The sequence below is a fragment of the Rissa tridactyla genome, chromosome 8 (assembly GCF_028500815.1).
Source record: "Rissa tridactyla isolate bRisTri1 chromosome 8, bRisTri1.patW.cur.20221130, whole genome shotgun sequence".
Classification (NCBI taxonomy): domain Eukaryota; kingdom Metazoa; phylum Chordata; class Aves; order Charadriiformes; family Laridae; genus Rissa; species Rissa tridactyla.
In genome coordinates, this window is record NC_071473.1 from 3,936,867 (window position 1) to 3,960,568 (window position 23,702).

At 41.2% G+C, this 23,702-nt stretch overlaps 1 protein-coding gene across 2 annotated transcripts in view; it reads left to right on the top strand.

Moving 5' to 3' along the window:
* The window catches only part of SDK1 (sidekick cell adhesion molecule 1), a 411,809-nt gene that overhangs the window by 231,625 nt on the left and 156,482 nt on the right, over positions 1-23,702 (top strand). For both annotated transcript variants that reach the window (XM_054210555.1, XM_054210556.1), the window contains exons 6-7: positions 18,314-18,425; positions 19,381-19,571. In XM_054210555.1, the coding sequence (XP_054066530.1) occupies positions 18,314-18,425; positions 19,381-19,571 (303 nt within the window). The remainder of the gene's footprint in view (positions 1-18,313; positions 18,426-19,380; positions 19,572-23,702) is intronic.

The window sequence follows — 23,702 nt, forward strand, 5'->3', positions numbered from 1 at the left end:
ATTCAAACTTGTTAAAACTCTCTTTGACTCTAACTACATTTAAAAATGGTTTCAGCCCCAGTTGCAAGCCCCAGAGGGAACCGGGCTTTGCTGTCTCTCTCCTCCAGGACAGCACGCACTACCTGCTTCCCGAGTTCTTGCTAGCCTACAGAATAAATGGTGAATTAATCTTCTGTGACTGAGAGAAACTTACGGTACATGAAATTTAGAATGCTGTCCAGACCCTTTCAAAGAGGCTTCCATCTCTTTCAGACCTCGGGCTCTAGAAAATTGAACCAAAAGAATATATGTTGTACCTCTGACAGAGCTCCTGTTATTAACTATTTCTCATCCTTTAATTTCTCGGAGTCAAAAACCTAGTGCTGATGCAGTCCAGTATTCTGCTCAGAAACCCGCTCTGAGGAGCGCTGCACCCGCGCTGCTGAGAGAGTCACCTTCAGCAGCCTGGCCGTGACCTTGCACGAACGCTTGCCTGGAACTTCTGCTTCAGCGAGGACTAAATCCCTCCATCTGCATTATTATCCCTCCCTAACCCGAGTCCTTGACAAAGCTTTGTGTTCAGACAGGGAAGGACAATCTCACCACTAAGTAACCTGCTTGTCTAATTCTTCAGTCTTACTAATTGCTAAAGTTGTAATTTTAAATCCGACTGCTGGTATCAGAAGGCCAACTGCATGGGGTTAGGTGGGTCGGGACCTGCAAATTCCAGCATCTTAATTTGACCTTTGGCAGTTGACTCAGTGCAGTTTTTTTCCCCTGTCTTTTCTCCTTAATTGCAGTTGCAGCTGGGTGTCTAAGTGCTATTACAAGAACTGAATTAGAAAAATGGAAGAAGTTATTCCATGGTGCCTTGGCTCTAGAAGTAGCTATTTAACCCTGTGATTTTGTGAGAGCCATGCATGAAATCCATGCCTCTGATGTCTCGTCTGTCATATGTACTTATAATGCTGAGAAAGAGCACTCTCAAAACGATGATAAAAGGAAAGCTTCAGAATTGTGATAATTTTGACACATCATTACTATGATTGACATGATAAATAAGTCAGGTCATAAGGAATAATGCAGTTCTAAATCCCCAACCACATAAGCTTGCTGAGAGGGAAAAAAGGGTCTATTAAATTTTCTGTATAGAGATTGCAGTCAGCGGTGCATAAACAATACATTCTATAGCAACCTGTTCATTGCTCAAGTTGTTATTGGCAGGCACTGTGGCATTTCTACAGTCATTAAAAGAAGCTATCACTATTAATCTCCAGTCTCAAGGCAGACAGGTTTAACCTGAAGCTGATCATCAAATAATGGTAACACATATTTGTGCTTTGTTGAATGTGCCCTTTCATCTGTGGATGCCTTTCCTGTAATGTTATGAGAAGGGTTGAGGATTCTAGCCTTCATTATAAAAGTTAGTAAGTTAATAACATGTCTTTTTAGAAGACTTTCCCCCCCGAAATGAGGGGTATTAATGCAGGGGAGGAGTTTTTATGAGACTTGGCAGCTCATTCTATCCATCCCCAGCATTCAGTGTATCGCTTACCTCTGATTTTCTCAGTCCTTGGTCAAGTTAAAAACCAACGCTCTAAAGCTGTCCAAATATACGCAGATGTATACGTGTGTGTGTGTTCAGAGAGACAGCTCGGAGTGAACTCTGTCAGCGAGCGGAGGAATAACTCAGTGGCCCAGGAGAACGTCTGGAGAGGGCTGGAGAGCATCTAGATCGAATTCATGTTAATATTCCTCCACTACAAGGTATAGTTTTTTTGATGAATTGCTGAATCGGGTCTTCAAAGGTATGTCAGAGCGTAATGTACTAACTAGTAATGTAACCCTTTTCTTTTGAGTGGCCTAGGGAAACTAATCTCACCCTACAGATGCATCTGTAGGTACGAGATCCCTGGGAAAGGGCAGCTGTATGGATGAATTCATCACTTGGTTCCTTAGAAAGCAGTCCTTGAAAGAACCAAAACATTTTGATTGCCCTTCTCTTTTGCTTCCCCTTCCTCAAGGAAAATTGTATTTTCCTCTGGGAAATACAGGAACCTGTCACCGCAGACAAATGGGAAATTGTGATTTATAAAGGTTACAGAGAGAAAATTCAATTTATTTTTCATTCTTTCTAAAGAGAGAGTCATATTCCTTCTCGAATATCCCTTAACATCCTCTCAGAAATGGGATGACATCTGTCGTTTAAGCTCCCTAAGTACTCTTGTCCCAGTTCCAACTTTTGGTTGTGGTAATCAAGTGATTAGGGAGAAACAAACTCATCCTAAGTTATGTCTTCAGAAGCCATTTTTATGTGCAAATAAAAAAATTGAGTTCCTCCCCAGGAGACTTCCTTAACATAAATTATCTTTGAAGCATCTCGTGTCAGCGGTGCACGTGGTCCAGCAGCGCTGTGCCCGCAGCCCCGTCCCCCTCGGCGTGCTCCGCCGGCTGGGGACACGATAGGCTCAAAAGCTAAGCAAAGCTACAGCAGCTCACCCAGCGTCCCGTTTAACCCTTTTGGTTTGTGTCACTGATCATACTGACGGACGTAGGCTGGAAAATAAATTTAAAATTAACTATTTTGACTCCCATCATTTTCTTGTTTAGTTTTCAGAAGAATGCTCTTTGAGGCAAGAGATATTGCTTGCCATTGGCTAGCAAGGGTCAGTCTTAGGCTTTTTCAGGGGTCAGGTAGCTGGTCCTGATGCTAATCCTGGTTTGTTTGGATGCTGCTGTATTTCCTTTCATCATCTGTACTTAATTTTTTGGAGCTTCTAATCCATTGCTATGTCTGAGCAATAAGTTAATGAGGTCTGAGATTTTAAGAAATACATTCACCTGCCTTGCTACCATGTGAAAGTCACAAATCCTGAGCCTGCTGTTATGTACTGGCTGTCAGGGAGCAGCAAGGGCAAGCTGCTCCGCAAGAGCCCGGAGCTGAGAGTGACAGCGAGGTCCTCCCTGACAAGGGACACAGACCTGCACTGTCTGAAGAAGAGTTATGCCCAATCCTCTCGTCGCCACCAGATGAATCCATAGTGACAAGGCAGGTCCAAGGTAAAGCCAGGAGGTCAAGTCAACAAGGTACAAGGTTGGGAGCAAGTCATACCTCCCACATAGCTCAGGCAAGGAGCAGGCTCCTGAGTTGAAATGTCCTCTGTCAATGGGTGGAGGCCCTGCATTGAGGTATCTCACAGCTCTCTCTCATGCAGCTCTCACAAGTTGGCAGTTTCCCCGTCAGCCTGGCCCAAGGTTACACAGCTGCACCCCATCAGAGGTGACCTTGGCCACAGGCAGCAACACCCAGGAGGGAGGAAAAGGCTGCAGAACCCGCTGGCGGACTCTGAGCGCCAGTGCTGGCTCTCTGGCAGCACTGGCCCACGTTCCAACTGGGGATGATGCTCCTCCAACTGCTCTGTGGAAGTAAATGGCAGCCAGGAGTTGATTTTGAGCATTTGATGCTGAGTGCATCTTTGTTCAGAGGAGAAGTGGGGAGGCAAAGAGCTGCTGGTGGTTTGCACCTTGGAAGGACAGGGTTCAGAGGCTTGAGAAGAGCAGTCCCGCCTGCCCTGGCCTCCTTTGCTGGCTCACTCTGAGGGCAGGCAGGGAGGCCAAGTGCTCGCTAACAGCAGAATTACACAGCAACTGAATGTTCTGCAGTGTTTCAGGCTGTTTCCCATTTTGGCATTTTTATTTTTAAGTATGTTGAACATATACATTTGATCTCTTTGGAAAAGTATAAAAGACAGATATGGCAGAAAGTTACTGTAGAGATTGAGGAGAGGGAAAGCAGATTTTTAACACTAGAATGTAACCTGCTGTTTGAATGGCCTTAACATAAGCTATGATCTAGGGTTTAGACACTCATTTGTAATGCTTGTAATAGCTAAAGCTCAGTTAAATTGGCGTGATGACATGCGCCAGAGTCTGCAGGCAGCTTGAAACTATAACTCTGAGAAATGCAAATTGCCTGGTTTATTCTCACGCTGGCATTGCCTATGATAAAACCTGGGAGAATAGACTGTCTTTTTTCCCCCTCTTCTGTCTGCTATTGACCAGAGATGCTATGAGTAACCGTCCAGCGTTGTCTGAAAATTTGCAGTAGAATTTAATTTAGGTTGCCGTATCACATTAACAAATCTTTCAACTGAGAAACTGCCTTGCGAAGGGAGCGTGAGAAGAGGAGACAGCTTCAGAGCCTGCAGGATCCCCATGGATATTGTACAGCATCTTCTTCTTCCGGTTGGAGATTGGAAAGAAAAGAAAAAGTTTTGCATCCTGTATTTGAGTGTAGCCTAAGACGTCAAAAGGTCGTAATAAACAGGTCAGACTTTTGCCTGCTGTAGCCTCATCTCGGTAGTGTTTGTCCTTGGCTCATTTTCACCACACGAAAAATGGAAATAATGGTCCCTACGTCTTCCGTAGGGGTCTCTGGTGTGCTGGTAGAAGCAGTTTTTATTTTTCAAGAGCACTTTCTACTTCTTACGCTTCCTGGTGGTAGTAAATTGTACTGTTTAATGTTAGGAGTAAAGGTTTTGTGCAGATTTAAACCAGCTTTTTTAAATGTTCCACTTTCCCTCTTTGCTGGGTTTTACATTTTGTGCATTTGTACGCATAGAGGGGCATGAGAAACAACAGAAAAATCTCTGGCCTCTAAAAACATTTGCTTTAAAGCATTTTCAGTGACTCCAGTTATCCTATGTGGGATAATAGCATCTTGCGAACAAATCTATGTTTATTTTTTCACGTTGTCTTTTGCATTGGTTATTGCTACTAATTGTGGTGATCGATACCTGTAAAATACACAATTTTATGTCCATCCTGCTTGCATTAAAAGAAGGTTCAACCATTGGCCCCTTTCAAAGACAGCTTTGAGTATTTGAAAACGGTTTGCAGAAGATTCTTAATGCCCGTCAGAAATCTGGTCATTTTTAGCCTGCCCATGGTCAAAGTTGAAGCTTTTGAATTTTTCCCTTTATGTTATTAAAAAAAACCCAAACAAACAAAAAAAACAAACCACAAAAATTTCCAAACACACCAAAAAAACCCTCCAAAAAATCAACAACAAAGCCCCATCCTCAATTTGTGCGTCATTGCTTGCTGGGTTGAGGCTAAGCGGTAAGCAATGAAAGCATGAACCCAAGGCAACTTCCGTGTTGTGTGAAATAAATTACTTTATTAAACATATAAAATCCTCGCTATATCTATGTGTATACCACATGAGAGCACGAGGCAGCCCCAGAACACTGCAGGTATGTAGCCTGGAAATGCTACTGGTACCAGTAGCCGCTCTGCCGCTTTACACTGGGAATTATGGCCTTGCCTGTATTCCCTTCCAGGTATCGAGTTCTGGCGTGCAGTAAATGCTTGAGTGTGAAGAGCTTTATTTGTAAGTTATGTTGGGCTCTGTTACAAAGCTGCATTAAAGCATTTTGCTGAAAAACCAAGTAATCCTTTTCTTTTTCAAAAGCGCTAAGTGAAAATGCATTGATTTTTATTTTCTTTCAGCAACTTCAATAGCTCAAGATTATTACTTGTTTTAAGAGTGATAGAGAAATGTCAAAAATGCTTCAGTTGTACTTTCATTTTTATATATCACCAGGTTTTGGTTTTTTGGGCAGGTTTTTTGTTGTTGTTTGGGGTTATGGGCTTTGGCGGCAGTAGGAGGGAGAGATTATGGTTTATTTCAAAAAGCTGCTTGTATTTCTGAGCTTTCTCAGAGATTGTGCGGTTGAGTAAGTAACGCATTTTATTGTCTTAAATTTGGTCTGTGCTGTAAAACTCCTTGGCTCCTGAATAGCCAATTGTTCTGGCACACCTTAATCTCTTCTTTATAATTACTCGTGAAAGAGCAGAGGGGAGAGATCAATGATGTGACACTGCGTAGGGCGTTTTCAGTAGCCTCTCTACAGAGAGGCCAGCGCTGGCTTTTGGTATTACGTATGATTTATTAATTTAGTGTTTTCTTTCACTGAAGATAGGTACGGAGGCACTGAGTTTGCAGAACTAGTACCACAGTCAAAAAAGCTGGATACAAGTCCCAAAGCAGCACAAGGCAAACCTGGCTCGGCAGCGGAGGCTGGTGGCCATCGCCTGCAGGACTCTGGGTCCAGCTGCTGGCTACAGCCAGCTGTTCCCATCCTGGCCTCCAGTTTTGATTTAGCTGCTTGGTATAATTTTAATCCTTATCTAAATGCATCTGATGCGTGTGTATAAGAGATCTGTCCTTCTTCACTCGGTGTAAGTAGTTTCAGGAGATCGTATGTCTATGAGAGAAACCAAGTGACAGCGTTGCGTTGCCAAGTGGACCCCGCAACATGTTCTTGCTGGTTTGGGTGCTCCGACGTTTGATAGTTCTGCACTAACACAGCCCGTTACCATCCTGATAGCAGATCTGAATAAAATGGGTTGATAAAATCTAAACAGCGTTGCTGTGTTCTGCCTAATCACACGCTGCCAATTAATTTCGAACTGATAACCCAAGGACATTTTGGAAAGTGACAGCATGTTTCTAAACCTAGGGGTGAATTTGCTTCTTTTTAAAACAAAATGAAATAGATGTCACTTGTATCTCAAGTATACATATTCATGTACAATGGTGCGTTTCCTAATGTACCATTTTTCTCATTTTATCTTTCATTTATTCCCTCTAATTTTCCTTATTAACTGTAATTCTGTTGTGACATCCTAGTGTCATATTATGATGATAGAAATTTCAAATAAGAAGCAGCAGCACGAAACGCAAAGTTTCGTATGAGCTGGGAGACAAGAGCACCCTGTGGAAATAAGCTTCTGGTTTTCACTATCAAGGCAACGAGCCCTTGTCACGCGCGGGAGAGGCTGTTTCCCACCCGCGCAGCGGGGAGCAGGGAGCCAGCCCTCTTCTGAGAGGGGAAGGAGCCAGTGCAAGACCAAAAAGACATCGTACTCTTAAACTCCTCTCTTATCTGGGAGCCACAGATAGGAAATCATAAGTACATTAATGCAAACAACATTTGTACTGGCCAAGTAAGGTACGACTAACAATTTATTTTTAACAATGCCAACATTGCCCGCACTGCAGAAATACTAACAAAGAGCCTCGAGTAATAACTTCCCCTTAGATTTCTTTTTACAGCACTTGCAGCATTCTCTGAGCGTGCATTTAGGTACTGTGTATAAATAGGCAGATACAAAAACCTATTCCATCTTCCAGAGAAGAGAGACGTTGGTTTATTCTCACTTCAGAAAATTAAACGCTTATCCATCTGCGGAATTATTTTTGAATGAATAAGTTTGTAGACTGTCTTTAGCTGGGTTATTGTTTGCTCTTTTGGAACATTCTTTGCTTTCACAGTTGTTTTGTTCTTGCTACAGAGGAAATACAGCAATGTGTATTTTTCTCCCTGCTGAGGTCTGAGGCAACCTTATATTATGAAATAACCAAAGATTGATAATCACAAAGGTTTCAAAGGGAAAGCCTCGCTTTATTTAGAAGAACATCTGTGCTATAAAGAGGAAGAAAAATTCTTTCTTTTGATAGAGAAATATTTCTTCGGATCCTGAGCTCTGCTCTGTGCATCGTTTTGCCCCACTTTTTTATTTTACAGTACTCTAAATATATAAATGAAATTTCATTTGCTTCTGAATCTCTGTGACCTGAACAACTCTGCTTTTATTAAGGGTTGTATCCCTTTATAGAAGAAAGCGGAAAAAGTAGCATGTTATGGTCAGGGGGATGGAGAACTTTAGACCAGATGGAGCGGACCTGAGGCCCCTGATAACCTATTTCTCAAAACATTGTTTTGACAAGTCATTCCATATGTTTGCTTGAGTTAGCTGTTGGAAGAAGGCTGTGGGGTATCTTCTTGTTTTTTTCAGATCTGCTCTCTTTATGTAAAGACTTGGAAACAGCAGACCTTTGGGAGCAAGGTAGCAATCTGGATCCCCAAACATGTTTCTCATATATATAAATAGAACGCAGGAAGGGTTGACCTTGAGCTTAAAATGCTGCTCAGCGAGTGCATCTTGGTTTGAGTAGTTCAGCTGCAAAGAACAAACCTGCCTATTTAGTTCAATGTTATAAATATCCGTAGAAGTGCTCTCCTTTAAGCCTCCATAAATTGTTCCGTGCCCGTAGCATCTAGGATCTGAGGACGGGTTTTTAAATTTGGTTAATTTTTTTTTTTCCTTTTTTTTCTTTTGAAGTTCAAATGACGTTTATATGTAGCAAATTGTAATCCCTGTTCTTAGACTGGATCTGCTGGAGAAAGAAAGCTTTGATCGACACCTTGCTTACCCAGTAACTGCGAAAATGTACTTGCATGGCTTTAACAGAGCGTCTCTTGAGTACGCTTTTTAGATAATGATGGCTGAGTTGGTGGCCTTACATGTTTGCTGGCACCAAATCCCTGTGACACAGAAGCCCTTCCTTTCATTCTGAAGGATAAGTCAACTGTGGAACACTTTCAGATCCGTGGAACGCTTTCGGATTTGTCTTTTGCTTATTCTCAGTGAGGAGAGGCTTAAATTCTTTTTTTTAATCTTTTGGGAAGTTCAAAGATTTTTAAACAAGCAGCCAGGTACAGTAGGTATCCAGGCATAAAGAACGCTCTAAAATCCAATAATATTTATTATTTTTCATGTATTTGACAGGTATCCAACAGCATTCTCCCAAATCGAAGTTGATGCTAGAAAACCGCAATTTTTTTTAAACTTAGAGCCCAACTGAAATTTAGTATTAATTTTAGCTTCTAGCAGGACCATTTGTCAGATGATCAGTATATATGTGCAAGCGTCTGCTTCCAGTGGACTGCACCACAACAGCAGCTTCATTTAAAAAGATGCTACAAAGAAATAGATTTTAGAAAGTCACATGTGATCAATTGTACGTATTTGTTTTATGCTCTACAGAGCATATTTAATCTTAAAGCTTCCCTGTGAAAATAGTGCTTCAATTATTGTTGTCATAAAATAAATTATAATTTCCCCCAAAGTCACTGGAGATGCTTTTCTTTATTAAGTCTGGTGAAGGATAGATGAGAATGTCTCTTTTTCTTTCTTTTTTCTTTTTTTTTTTTGCTACCACCCTTTCATTTCTAAGTAGATGAGTGTTAAGAGCGTTTAAACTTGTTACAAGTAGGAGAAGCAGCAAATAGATTGTTAGTTGTGTCATTTTATTTGTGCCAAAGTAAGGAGTTAAGACACGGATTTATTAAAAAAAAACAATGAAGCCACGTATGAAGATATAGTTGAAAATAGACGGCAGCATTTTATTGTCTCCCATTTCTCTTTCTTTCCTGCTGCTTGACAATAAGCCAGAGTCTGCTGGTGAGAACTGCAGTGTCTGAAATAGCCGCAGTTCTCTGATTTGTGTGGCACGGCCGCGTCCCCAGCTCCGCTTTCCTCCTTCATTTCTTCTCTCGGCTCTTGTCTCACCACTGAATTTTGCATTTCTGGACGTTATGATTAACTGACAGTTCTGGTTTATTTAGCATCCAATTGCTGGTGTGTGGTTTATTAACTTAATTTACCTTTATTAAGAAAGCAAGCAGTAAATATCCAGATACGTGAAGCGCCAAGGCTGTAAGACGTTAAAAGTTCCCTTTTGTCCTCCAGAGAAGGCGACTCTTGCCGTCTGCTGCAGAAACCCATGAAACCCCAACCTGTTTCCCTCTCCTGAGTACGCGCCTGTTTATATTTAAAAGGACGCTTCTCTTACCATGCACTAAAATACATCGCAAAAAAATATATAGCCTCTTCAAAATCATTTCCACTGGTGAGTTATTTCAAAATCTTTTTTAAAGGTAGGCGTGTTTTGGGTTATATCGCTAAAACCCCAAAGGTTCGGATGCTGGCGGCGGAGGCGCCGCTCGCCACTGCTCTACCTGCCGCCTCTCGCATCGCTGTGGAGCTGACGCTGGGGCTAATGGATCCACTGCCCGACCGCGGATATTTTTTTGTCCCCCTCTTTTAACTGCTGTTGAATAAGATTACACACTCTATCCACTTATATAGCCGATATTAAAGCTATCTGGTGAATTGAAAAGCCACCTGAGTGTTCTTTAGCTAGGATAGCTCGAGGCTATATATTTTTTTTCATGTTAAAAGCTCTAATGATGTGCTGGATGATAAGGTTCTAAGCAGAAAGAAACCCCTCACTGTGCATGGGGGAAGGTCGGGTCAGTGACAGAGACTGAACTTCCAAATTGCTCTTTTTGCACGAGGAGCTGTGAGAAGGGAATTGCAGAGTGTTGGAGCAGAAATTTGGTCTGCTTTTGAATTTAGCTGCTGAATCATCACAGGGGCCTTGTGTAACTAAGCAGTGGCTTAATTTCCTTAAAACTACATGGGACAACAGTAGAAATTTATTTCTGGAGAAATATAAAGTGGGTTTGTCGACCTCGGGTCATAGAAGAGCGGAGGAACAAGGCTGTTTTGTGGAGGGCTCACCCCCAAACAGCAATTGCTGGGTCACCTGCACTTAATGGCTGTAGAAAAAGGGCAAAACTGGGGAAAAAAGCCAGATCTGCTATCCCTGCCCCAGTTTATGGACCAGAACTGGTGAGAGACAAGCTGGAGGGACTGGGTCGCCGTGGACCACCCTGGCCACGGTGCCTCTCCTCGGGCGCTGCAGTACGTGTTATTTACAGAAATACATTTTCTGTTTGTAAATCAACCGTATTTAGGCCTCTGTCTCTCATTATGCCCAGGAGCAGACCCTAAAAACTCTCTACAAGGTTTTAGGAGCTTCTCAACCTGTATTTTAGGCTCTGTTTTATCTTCTAAAATATATAAAGCTCCTCTTTGCTGTAGTATCTACACAGAAAAGGGTATAAATCATCCTGTGGATAGAGTTGAGCTCTCCTTTAATCTTTCACTAGGGCTAGAACTAGCAGCTCTTGCAGTCTGTGTGGAAGTCCTTACAAAGGGGGAAAAAAGCTGTTACAAACGCAGCTGTTATTTGTTTAAACATTTGGAAACATTTATAGTGTGATGCTAGCTTTTTTTTTCTACCCTTGCTCCTATTCTTTTGTTTGTATATACTTCAGTGAATCCTTTCAAACTTGTCAGACAAGAAAAGTTTGGCTTGTTTAGCTAAGTAAAATTAAGACTGTGAAGGAGTACGCTAGTTTTCTGTAAATGCTTTAGGATGTAAACATCACAGAGGGAGAAAACAGCTCTTTAAGCAAAGGGACAGCTTTGGCAGAGGAACAAATGGGGTACATTGGCCATGAATACATTTAAGCTGGAAATTAGGAGTGTTTTTAGGGGGTTGAGCAACAAAGCACTAGGGAACTTTCCAACAAGAAAAGTGGAGATAAAAAAACTCAGTATTTTTACCCCAGGCCCCAGTACATTCAGAAAGGTACGTATGTATGTACAAATGTATGCATTCAGGATTGCAGGACAGGATGTCGGAGAGAGGGAACTGGCCCAGGATGTGTTTCTGGTCCTCTGCTTCAAACACAGTTAGCAGGAGGCTCCATACACGTAAATATCTCCTTGCCAACATTTTGCATAATTAATGTATTTTTCCCATTTTCTCCTTTAAAGCTCCGCTTCTGTAATATATATTTACTTAAACCAGGAACGTGACCATTTTCACTCTCTTCAAACCGACCAGCAAGTGCCCGAAGTTAAGTGCATTTTGAACTGCTTGCAGAATTGCAAGCTGGTCTGGGTAAATCACACATTTTGTAGGCTAGTTTCTTTGGGTAATTTTATTTTTCAAAGTGAAATGCATCAGGAGTGGTGTTGTAACGTATACGGCATCCCCCACGGGCCCGGGAGGGGTGGGTGGAAATGGAAGGAGGGCAGGTTCTCAGGCACTGCTTTAGGACAGGGGCGATTCAGCCAAGATTCGTTTATGAAAGGCTTCCTCAACAGTTCTCGATGAAATCTTTTGTAATTGCTTCTCTTTACCGTATCTCCCCCCTTGTACACTGGGTATTTTATTTGTGATCTACTTGCTGTATTTTATTCTGTTGTTTTGTTTTGTTTTGGTTTTTATCCACTTATTTTTGTTTGGCTTTTTTTGGTTGACTTGACTTGCGGTGGGAGTGAGTCATGTGTTTGATCTGATGCAGGCAAAGCTCAGTCACGTTGACAGAGTGTATTGAGTCCCTAAGTGTAAATGACCTAGATCATTCACTTGTTTTGCTTGTATTGTGTTTTGTAAACCTTTTTCATGTCTGGTGTTTTATTCATATGTCACGATGTCTGATGTCGAGATGAAGACAAGGACTGTATATATAAGAATCCACTTGCTGTGATTGATTCAAACAACTAGGCCATTTTCACTGTGAATTTGATCCGCAAAGCTAAGATTTTGTTTTGTTACTTATTTACTCTTTTGAGTGTAAAGTCTAGTTTCTCAAAGGTTCAAGATCAGAAATTATGTTAATATGTACACGTTCAAGGAATCTTCAGATATCCTCAGGTAGTGAAAAGTCATTATTCTTCATACACCAGCTCTGTACCATTAGATTGCTAATTATTTTATAAATACATATTTTTGACTCAAACTCCATCTGGAGTTTTAATGTTATTCATCAAACTAAACAAACGTGACCAAGAATCCTCCCAGGAAAGTCTCTGTTATTTTTCTTTACATCTAGAGATCTGTACAGTGCACAGGAGTGCACAGCAACACCACGTATTTCCCTTTTCTTGAAAACAAATAAAGTCCTTGCCACAATAAAACTGAAAAAATGAAATTGTAACTATTATCTTGACGCTTTTTTTGTTGTATAGCCTGTTAATCATCATTCTGATATGTAGGGAACAAATAGACAGGCAATGTTTTAGGGTAGAGTTTTATGACTGAGAAATACGCTTCTTTTTTTTTCTTTTTCCCATTATTTGCATAATGCTGCTCTCTCGTGCCCGCAGGTGGTTGTCAGCGTTTGCTCGCCCGTTGATCAGGTTCCAATTCCTGTTGTGCATCTTGTACTGCACAGGGGAAGGGAAATTAATCTATTATTGATCAGGATCCAATTCCTGTTGTGCATCTTGTAATGGCAAGGGGCATTAATCCATTATGGGTTCATAATCCAAACCATCTCCAGGTTGTACCTGAAAAAAGTGAAATGTATTCCATTAGTTTGTACTTGGAAGGTTGTGGGTTGTTTTGTTGGGTTTTTTTTCCCCTCAAGCAATCTTGAGGTGCGGTGTCATTGTCATTTCTCCTCTTTTCTCATATTCTGTGTTACATAGGCAGAGATTGCACATTCTTGATGCCATTATGTTGAACTATTTATCTGTAATATTTTTGCTATTTATATTGGACTCTTGTCTCCTATTCTGCTTTTTTTCTAATATAGGTATCCATAATTCGGTACTATGAAGCTTTGCACGTGTCCTGCATAGTAATTGCGAAAGCATTTCTGCATACTGTGCAAGTCTGAAAGTCTGTAGGAAGTTTATGGTGAAGGTTTTCTAATCTTTTTCTCCCAGGAAAACTTATAAATGGTTTCGAAGTTTTGTTCAAATATTCGGTTTCCCCATTAGCTTGAGGGTAGCGTGCTGGTGATCCTTTCTGTGAAGTGTTTTTCTCCCATAGACAAATTTCATAATGTGAAGAAGTAATTCCGTTTTTGGATACTGATTCCTGTGGGATTCCTCCTTGACTGCAAACAGGACAGGGAGAAGTAATTGCAGCAGGAACTAACGCTAAGGGTAGGGAAGACTCGCAGTCAACAGCGCGTGCCAGGCTCTACCCCGTATTAAGGAAACCAGGGTGATCTGGGTGACTCTTTAGGCGATACTCCCTCCTCCTGCTCGTGGTCACCTGGTTGTGGTAAGTGTCTCTGAAGACATTTAAGGGTTGGGACCTATAAGCAAGCCTCAAAAATATGGCTTGTCATTTTTCTCAAGCCTGAACTCAAGCTATTACTTCTTTTGAAGAGATAAACGCTTTCTCTCACGTTTTATTAAGGCTGGTTTGCACTGTATCTCTCCAAGATGAATTTGAGCATCCATTGAAGTAAAACTCTTAATATTCTGCACCACAAACACAGATATAGATAAACTTTGCATGCCATAATGTAAAATCTGGGAAAGAACGTAACGTTTATACATTTCTGAAGGGGAAAGCACCTTTTGTATCTTCAGTCATATGGCCTGAGTGAGATTTCATCTCTGTTGTGAAAATTAAGCACCCAAGTGGCTTTGATACAGTCTGTGATCTTTATAAGCTGTAAATTATAATATTTAAAATTCCCTGTACCTTACATAGCAATATATGTAGCGAGATAAAAAACACTGTCTTTTCAGAGATGATAGGGCAGTCTACATACTTATTCTATTTAAAAAACAGGTTAAAAATTCTACAGCTCATCAGTATTAAACAATTAGTGTTATAGACCACTTGGGACAGGTTTCATTCTTGGTCAGAGGGCAGGAGGGAAGGGGGAAGAGCAGTGTGACCCAAGACCAGCCTTGTGCAGTCATATGTACGGCCACTGGTGATAAAAACAAATAGACTGTGCAAGAGGTGTTCACTCTTTCTCTCTTCCCTCGATATATCTCTGTGCAGAATTGCCAGATCCTTGAATGCCACAGTCTGGAGAGTTTATGTTTAGAGGACAGAAAAACCCAAGATCTTTTCCTTTCCATGTTCTTTCTTTTTTCTAAATTCTTGGCTCTTTTTTTATTTCCTCTTTTTTTAAAAAAAAAAAAAAAAGTCTAAAATGGAAAAATAATACTTGTGCCGATTTACCTTAATATTTTGGGTGGTAAATGGAAGCAGTTCACCAAGTACTTCATGAGCAGCTGGGGTTGGGAACCACCAAAACAGCTGCAAGATAAGCTCCCTCCACTTGTGTGCCAGAGCCTTTGGTGTTATTATGCTCGTCAAGTAGACACTGATAATAATGAAGGCAGTGTCTGATGAGAAGGTTTAGAAGCAGTGGGAAGACTGGAGATATTGTGGGTGCTGTGGCTAAAATAGACACAATGTGAAATAAAGGCGAGCGCGCTCTTTTTTGGAGAAGACTCTCTGTTTAGGTTAGGACTCTTGCTTGTGGCAGTCCTTCTGTCCAGTTGTCCATTTAAGACTAGCATCAGATTAAAAGCACTTCCCTTAAGTGTTCTTCAGTGCCGTTCATCCTTGTCTCTGCAGCTCCTGGTGTCCCTTGGCTACAGGTCTGGGGTCCGTGTTTTCACCTAATGTTGCTTCACTTTCTCAGCTGAAAGGAGGGGTTCTTTTCTTTCAGAAAAGATAGAATACGGGTGGGAACAGTGGTTCCCTCTTAGCAAATTCATCTCACTGTAACTGTTGTATGCATTTGTATTGCCCTCCCATGTCAGTGCCTTTTATAAATATTTCCTACTAGTGGATGTGCATTGGGGAAAGCGAAGCTCAGTCATTGAAACAAAGGATACATGGGAAATCGAGCAGCTCTTAAACAATGTGAAACATCTATAGGGACCATGGGGTGGCAGGGAGGGGAAATGTCCAGTGACGAATGCAGAGAAGCTGCCTGAGGGAGGGAGGCAGGGAAGGAAGAGGTGGTGAAAAGCCAGAAGGCAACAGCGGATGCCTAGAAAACTGGGACAAGAAAAAGTCTGATGAAGTAAAAATGGAACAGTGAAAAGAAGAAAAAAAAAAAAATCAATTGTTTTCTACAAAGGATTTTCAAAGATAATATCTGTTTACTAACAATGACATTCTCCATTGCAGTTTAGCGTAGCACCAGTCAAGTAAAATCACGTCAGCGTACTGCGTTAGGAGGTAGGAGAGGGATGGAGTGGCTTTATTGACAGGTGGGATTAGAAACTTGGAAAGTCTGGGTAGTTTTTCATTATGCGATTGTTTGAATAGCTCTCTACCTTCCACAGCCAGACTGAAGTCTGATTTGTTGCATCACATCATCAGAACAAAATCACAGGGTTACTCCTTACCTAAATTAGGAGCCTGGCTACTCTGACACTCCAGCCTGTGGGTTTCTTACCAAAGGGTGAAGTTCTGAAGGGATGGGGTGGACACGCAGGTCCCACGTTACAGCCCTATTGAGATTTTTTGCTCAAAAAGAAAACTAAATTCCTCCTTTGATATTTTGAGGAGCCACAAAGCAAAGCTGCAAACTACACCCTGCAAAAGGAACCAAGGGAATGTCTTTGTTGAGTTTTATTTGGCGGGATCAGGGCCAGAGCGAATTATGGCAAGTGGTTTCTTTGTGCTGCAAAGGGAAACTTAAGCTGTCTTTGGATATGAAATAGATAATACTTTGAAACGTTGTTGTTTACTACACATGCTTGTTATATCTGCAGCTGACCTTTGCAGGGATTTGACTTAGAATCCGAGCCCTGACCGCTTTGCTGAGCCCTCTGTATCACATCTGTATTAGTTCCCCCACTCAAAATCTTTATCAGCAGCCTGCTTTTAATAGCTTTGTTTCAGGGACGGTATGAAATAAAAATAAGCACTTTCTGTGTTTATGTTCTTGTTACTGTTAGTAATAAAGTCAAAAAATTCTTACGTTTTCCTGGTCGCAGGCAGATCAAGGTGCACTTTTCCTTCCCCCGCTTATCTGCTCCGCGCACAAAGAGCCATTCGCGTAGGGTGAACTCCTGGAGGTTACAGCAAAGCTGCCTTCTGTTCTTCGGCTGGTTTTAGTGGGCTTGAGCCTTTCTTCAGGGGAGCTGATAAGCTGAACAAGTGGTTTTCCTCTTTTCCAGATGGAGAAAAGAAATGATTATTGCCAAATTAGTAACTTGTGTGTTGATCTTTTAGCATTTACTGTTGCAAACCTTCATCTTGAGCAGAAGCAGTGGTGAGCGGTAACGCTGAGGCTATTTCTGCTCATCAGCAACGAGCTACTAATCTGATGGCCACTTCTTTTCTATTTTTTTAACTATTAGCTGGAAAATTCCTGCCATGAATACCTATGAGACTACCATGGAAATCTTCTTAGAAAGTACATTTCCTACCTGGTAGCATCATATTTCCAGGAATGTTGTTGAGCAGAAGTAAAATCCACTAAAACCTTGGGTTTTGAGGTCCCACGCGAGTTGCATACGTTTGCTGTGTCAGGTCAACAGAGCATATTTATGGGAAGAAGTAAATATGTGCTTACCACTTCCTTAAGTACTATTCTTGGATGCTTGAATTTATTCAGATGTGCACATGGTATTGTTAAATATTAAAATTATGCTGCATGCTTTTGTCTCCCACAGTACGCTATTTGCTATCAATTACAAAAATGTCAAACGGTAAAAATTTTATCATTCCCTATTCAGAAATCTGTGAACATTGTGAACTTTCTGAGCTCTGTTACCAAAAACTTTGTCCATCCAATAAGTGAAATCGAATGTCAAATGGCTTTGGGCGTGCTGGGTACGAGACAAGCAAAGAATCTTCGGTTCATTTTCTGTTCTTTAGGGAATTGTCTTAAAAGAGAACGTCAGGGTTCAGACCTTGCACTTGCCAGTTTCCCTTTCTGCTTAATAAGTGGGGGTTAGTCTCCTCTGCAGAAAACATTTGATGAACTGGCTTGCTTTTGCATCGGTTTAGTTTTATTTTCATTACTTTTCCCTATAATTCCTTTATTGGATTCTGTGTCTTTAGAAAATTTTATTACTCTGTTATTCAAGCTAAAAAATAGCTAATTTTTCTTTCCCAAATGAGTTGCTTGAAGCAAAGTACCTATGAATACATGGGTATTTTAATTCACTTACTAAATGTATACAGAGAAAATTTACAAGCGGCCTTTTTACCATTTTTTTAGTGTCTGCTGACTGTTGCATAAGCTAAATTATTTACAGTATGATGCCTCACAAAAGAGTAGCAGATTTGGGTTATTTACTTTCCTGATAAGAAAAAGGGATTGAAGTTGCTGTGATATGCTGCTTTGTTAATTTTATATTTGTTCCCCAGTGTGTAAAATCTTTTTAAAGAACTAACACGAGTATTGGCAGACTCTTTTGAAATGGTGTGGAAGTGGGAAGATTAAACAAAACATGAAAAGGTCTTAAAAATATAAGTCAGCAGAGTGTTTGAGAAAAATAAAAGTGCTCAACAATAGAAAACCTTTAGGATGCTTAATTTATTTGCTCTCTGTTTGAGAGTGGCCCCTGCGCTCCATCTGGGAGCAGTTCCTGTGAGTTCCGTGTTGTGAATGATCCGGGCCGAGAATGTTGGAACAGTGTGTTTGTACAGTATAATGAAAGCCATCGAAAATGGGCTTGCCGAAGATCTCCCCTTAATGAGGAGATTAAAATCCACGGTGAGGTTGAAGAGTGAAACTTGCAGCTGTGTCGCTTGGTGAGATCCTTCGCCTGGAACGCGTCCGTCCTCGCTGTTTGTAGATGTACAGAGTCTTCACAAGGTTTTCTTCTGCCCCCGCAGGTGCCACAGACCCGTCCGACACCGTGGCTCCCGTCATCGTCATCCCTCCCCAGAACACCAGCGTCGTAGCAGGGAGCGGCGAGATCACGCTGGAGTGTGTGGCCAACGCAAGGTAAAAGCAGCGGGGTTATAAGGAATTAATTTTAATGCACTGTCCTCTACTGAGAAGGACATAGGAAGTTATTTTCATTATTTTTATTATTTTAATGATTGAAGCAGAATGCGGCGTGTAGCTTGCTCTTCAGAGTAACCTCACGAATAATCTTGTTTGTCCAACATTACTGGATTAAACCTATTGATTTTTCTGGCCAAATACCGATAGAGGCAGAGTTACTCTCCCACCTGTTACTCCCACAGCAAGGAAGGGTATAGCGGTGTTCAACCAGTGGACATTATAAGGAGAAAGTTGTGCTAAGGGTTAATAATATTTCAGCTGTCCTGCCTACTGACATGAAAGGTGATATTGTTGAACAGCCTGTGCTTCCTAGTGAATAAATTAGGGAGGATCTCCTACGAAGTAATTTATTACAGATGCTCTCATTTTACAGTGATTATCGCTCAACTGTTCGTAAGGCACCATCATCCAGAGTTCACAGCATTCCTCCTGCGTTTGCATCTAGTTGGCCTTGAATAGCATTGAATTCCAGTGGAAGTGAATAGTTGAGGTCCTTGGATGAGAAGACGACCAACTGATTCACCGTCCTCTCTGAGGGCAGAGATGTTCTTGATATGGTTAATATTGTTTTTGTAATTGAGTTATAATGAAAGCACTTCCCGTGCAGCTGATTCCCATAGCACTATTTACTCCTTTTGCTTAGAGAAATCAAATTATTAGCACTTAAGTTCTATTGCTGTATGAATTAGCTGTACTTGCGTAATGCCACTTGAGTAGTCTGCAGTCTTGCTGCGTAGAAGTTATGTACGCATTTACTGCTTAACAGCGAATGTCGGGATAGAGCAAAACTTAAAGTTTTATAACCTGGATCTAACTGCCAACAAGGCTGTTCTCTAATATATATGTTTTATTGTTGTATTTTTGTTGTGGTTCTGTTTTTAAACCTCGGCAGACCTCTGGAGCGGCTAAGCATGACCTGGAAGAGAAATGGAGTAAAAATAACCAGTGGCATCAGCAGTTTTGGGAGACGGCTCACGATCACCAACCCAACCTCCGCTGATGTGGGGATGTATTTCTGCGAAGCGAAACTGAGAGACAGCACGGAGGAGCCGGCAAGAGCGAAAGCCTTCCTTTCTATAATGGGTAATTCTCAAGGCAATGTGTTTTTTAGTAAAACAGGCTCTGGACTGAGGTATAATAGGAAATAAAATTGATATTTTAATATTTCATTGACCTTACATTTGAACCTTTCTTCGGAGAACAGAACAAAGGAGATGAAGGAGGGTTATCTTCCAAATTAATTCAGCTGTTCTTTCCCATGAATATAAATTCATCAAATAGATTTTTTTATGTTTTTTTTTTAAACACTGATGTGATTCTGAATCCCCTGTGAAACTATACATTTAATCAGAAGTTGGCGAAATATAGTAGTAAAATCCTTATTGGGCAGCTTCCACATCTTGGCTTTTAGACGCATTAAATCCTGATTAACTCCCAGCTTGCTTACATCTAGTTTTAATATGTCAAGTGCCTGTATTTCCGAAAGAAGCCTTTTAGGAGCACTTCTGCACGTTGTCTGTTGCGGGTGCCAGTCAGGGGGCCAAGGACGTTCCTGAGTGCGCAGGCAGGCAGATATCATCACTGAGGTAACAAAAGGGAGAAGAAAATGCCATTAAAACCGGCGGCACGTGCTAGACCTTCGACTCCAAGGAAACTTTGGATTTATTCTTCCTAAAGGGGCATCGGTGCCCGTTCACTCCCTGTTTCCACCATCGTCTCTGCGCGGGGTTCCGCTGCAGCAAGGCGGTTGCCGTTTGGAGATGGTAGTGCCTGTGCGTGCCGTATCCTGATGTAATAACACAAAATTGTCTGGAGTTTTTTAGGACTTTCAGAATATCAGGGAAGTTTTAGAACAGAGACATTTAGGTGCTGTGAGGCAGAGCTGATTGTGCCAAGTCTGGCTTTTATGTAATAGTCCCATAATAACTGTGCAAGTGTCCTGGAGAGGTTATTGCTCTGGCAATGGTACAAGCCTCGGCGTCGATCGGAATTCATGCACACGCATTTCTGTAGTGCATTGCAGAGGGGATTCGGCACACCATTCTCTACACTCTTCTAGCCTTCTGAAAATACGATTTTAAAGACTCTGCTGTATGGTCTGTATTCTACTAAAGCAATTTATAGCGGTTCATGCTAAATGGGGAAACAGCCCTTCTCTCTGCAAAGCTGTGCTCCAGGTTCATTTGTAGCGCTGTGTCTCTATTATATTTATTACCTACTGGATGAAGTTTGGTTCCAGTCTCTTTCTTTGTGCTCTGTTTCTCAGAATTATTACCTCGCGGCTTCCCTTGCCTTTAAGGAGCAGAGACGGATTTAACTTATTTATGGGTTTGGTTTAAACTCTTCCTTATTCATAAGATTTTATTGTAACTAGTTTAACTTTGCTGCTATGCTGTCAGATCCAGCCTAATGCGACACTTAAAGCAGCCTCTCCGTTAACGTAGAAGGTTCTTAAATACAGTTACAATAAAACTGAGAAACAATCATTGGGGAATCATATTAAACCAGCAGTGCTGCCTTTCTTTAGTAGCTTATCTGCTCTCTTATTTTTAAATGTTTTATTTATTTCTTATCCAGTTTTAGGGGGCTGTCAGGGAATGAAGTTATGAAAAGGCCTGTAGATAAGAACAAGCAGATGAAAGAAAGCAGAAACAAATTGGTTACCAATTACTTTTATTTCCTTCTGATGGAACAAGACACTTCAGTTGCAGGTGTTTACTCAATGTGTCAGCAAAGCCTGATAGATTTCTTTATTTATGAGTTTCATGAGCTGCAGGATGGATCTCTAATTCTAAACAGGAAGCCAAATCAAAGGATTAGTAGTTAATGCATAACTTCTATTCAGCCTTAGCACTCTTGGATGGATCTGGCCATTTTTTAATTAGTCAAGGGACTGGTTCTAGGAGGAAAGTGCAGACAAGATTCAAACCGAAGGATTTTTGCAGTGTTTCCCTCCTAGTCTGTTGGAGTAGCTTTGCAGAGGATCAAGTATGCTTGTCCATTTGCATGCATAAAATTATTTGTAGCGCGTACGTGTTGATGGTGGCCTGATAATGAGCTGCACTTCTTGAGAGAATAACACAGTGTGGACTTAATAAGCCGTCTTGACTAACAGGGAAAGGAAATTGTGGTAATAGAAGAGGTTCGTTTTCAAAATGATTGGGATAAATCAAATGCAGACCCTCAATAGTATGGTAATGAGAGCTTTCGTGGATTAATGGAGAAAAATATTTTGCTATTAACAGATAAAATAGGGGTAGTGATAAAAAGGTGCATCAAAGATGAAACAAATACTGAAGTAATCAAAGCTTTTTTACAAATACGTCAGTCCTTGCTTTTCCTAGCTAATGGAAGTCACACAACTTGAGCGTGGGCTCAGATGGTGACAAGAGCTTTATTAGAAGGCAGCGAAACTAAGTACGAAAGCACATACTCAGTTCACATTATGATTTGTGACCTACAATATTGTCTCTGGATTTTTTTCCGAATATTTCTGAGAGTACATCTCAGTTTATAAATTAAAATCACAATAATATTTCAAAAAATCTGAATCCCTAATGTAATAAAGTAGCATTGCATAAGGAAGAAGAAAACCCTCTAGTCTTGTGCTGCAGTGCAGTTTTCTCCTGACTGTGGCACAGAGCTTCCTGACATCTTCATATCGTTCCAGCAAAGATAAACTGAGGTGGTTCCAAACCTTGGTTTTATTAGCTGCAGTTGTTATAAATTTTTAAAGGGTAGCATGTTCCTCAGTTGGCAGAGTAACAGTTTGGGAAAGATTTGTTGCAGATTAGATAAGAGCACATTTGTTTTATCACTAACAGTTTGAAGATTAAGTAATTTAAGGAGTCTTCTCATGAGCAAACCAATTTGAAAACTGAGCTAATCTTAAATTCTTTTGCTCCCGTTCCGCAAGTTCTGGTAGCGACAAATTGCGATGGTCATTTTTTAAGTGATTGTTCTATGGGAAATTATGAATTTTAGAAGCTTAAGAGAATGAGGAATGAAACCCTTCCACTACATGAAATCCGTACTGCTCTTTAAATCAGATGCAGTCAAAGTAAAACCTTGAACAAACTGAGGAGAAAAGCAATTAGAAGAAAGGCCTGGTGTGATGAGGTATTGCGCAGAACTGAGTGTTGAAGCCCTGGTGGCCTGTCCAAAGGAGTAGGATGGAATAAATCAGAATCACAATTGACAGCTTCCCTTCTTTTTGGAGCGGTTCTGTGCCCGGAAGAACTGCATTAATAGACATTTTATTCTCACCTTGGTGTTTCCTAGGGAGAATTTTTACATCCCAGCTAGATAGATTTCTTTCTGAAAACAGGACAATGGTTCTCATCAGGTATGGACACAGCTTTATGGGGTTCAGGAACACGCCAGAAAGATGATAACCTTAGTATGGAGGCCCACCTGGCTAGGCCGTGAGCTGGACTGTCGGGCTACTCCTCCTTCACTGTCCTTCTCCAGGAGCAAGTGTGGAGATGCAGAAGGGCCTTCTTTGTGCATTGCCATTGTTCGTGAATTTGCATTGACTGTATATATATAACTGCCAGAACAGAAGTTATTTTCCTCTGCTGCTCGCCATCTCCCTACCTTGTGCTCAGATCTCTGGAAACAATAGCTCTTGTGGCTCTAGCTTAGACATTTTGAAATACTACAAATGATGTCTTGAAAGCAGAGGAAAGTAATTTTCCATGGTGATTGTGTTCATGTATTGGGCTTAAGAAAAGACCATGACGATTGTGTTCATGTACTGTGCATGAGAAAAGAATAAGAGTTTTCAGGAAAACTAGAATACAAAGTCTTTGAACTTGCCTGAACTTCAAAGTAGAGAAGTGTTGACCACTTTTGATTTGGCAAGGTTCTTGAGATGAACGTAGCTATGTTGCCTTGGCCCCAGATGCACACGGGGCCTATACCACAGTGCGGTGACGGGATTTCTGGGAAGTCCGGTTCTGTATCTGGCATTCAGGAGAAGTTCCCCCTTCTTTCGGTTCTGCAAACAGGAGACGTGTGCTCCCTGCACCACTGTGAGGTTTTAGAACACACAGACTGCAGCTCACAGTAGGACTAGGAGTAAGAAACTAAGAGAACCTTTTCATCTCTCTCTGTTTTAACCTGATATTCATACAAAGAACAATCCTGCTTCAAGGAACATGTTATACCTGCTTATATGGTGTGGCTTCTCTTGACCCGTACAGCCTGATCTAC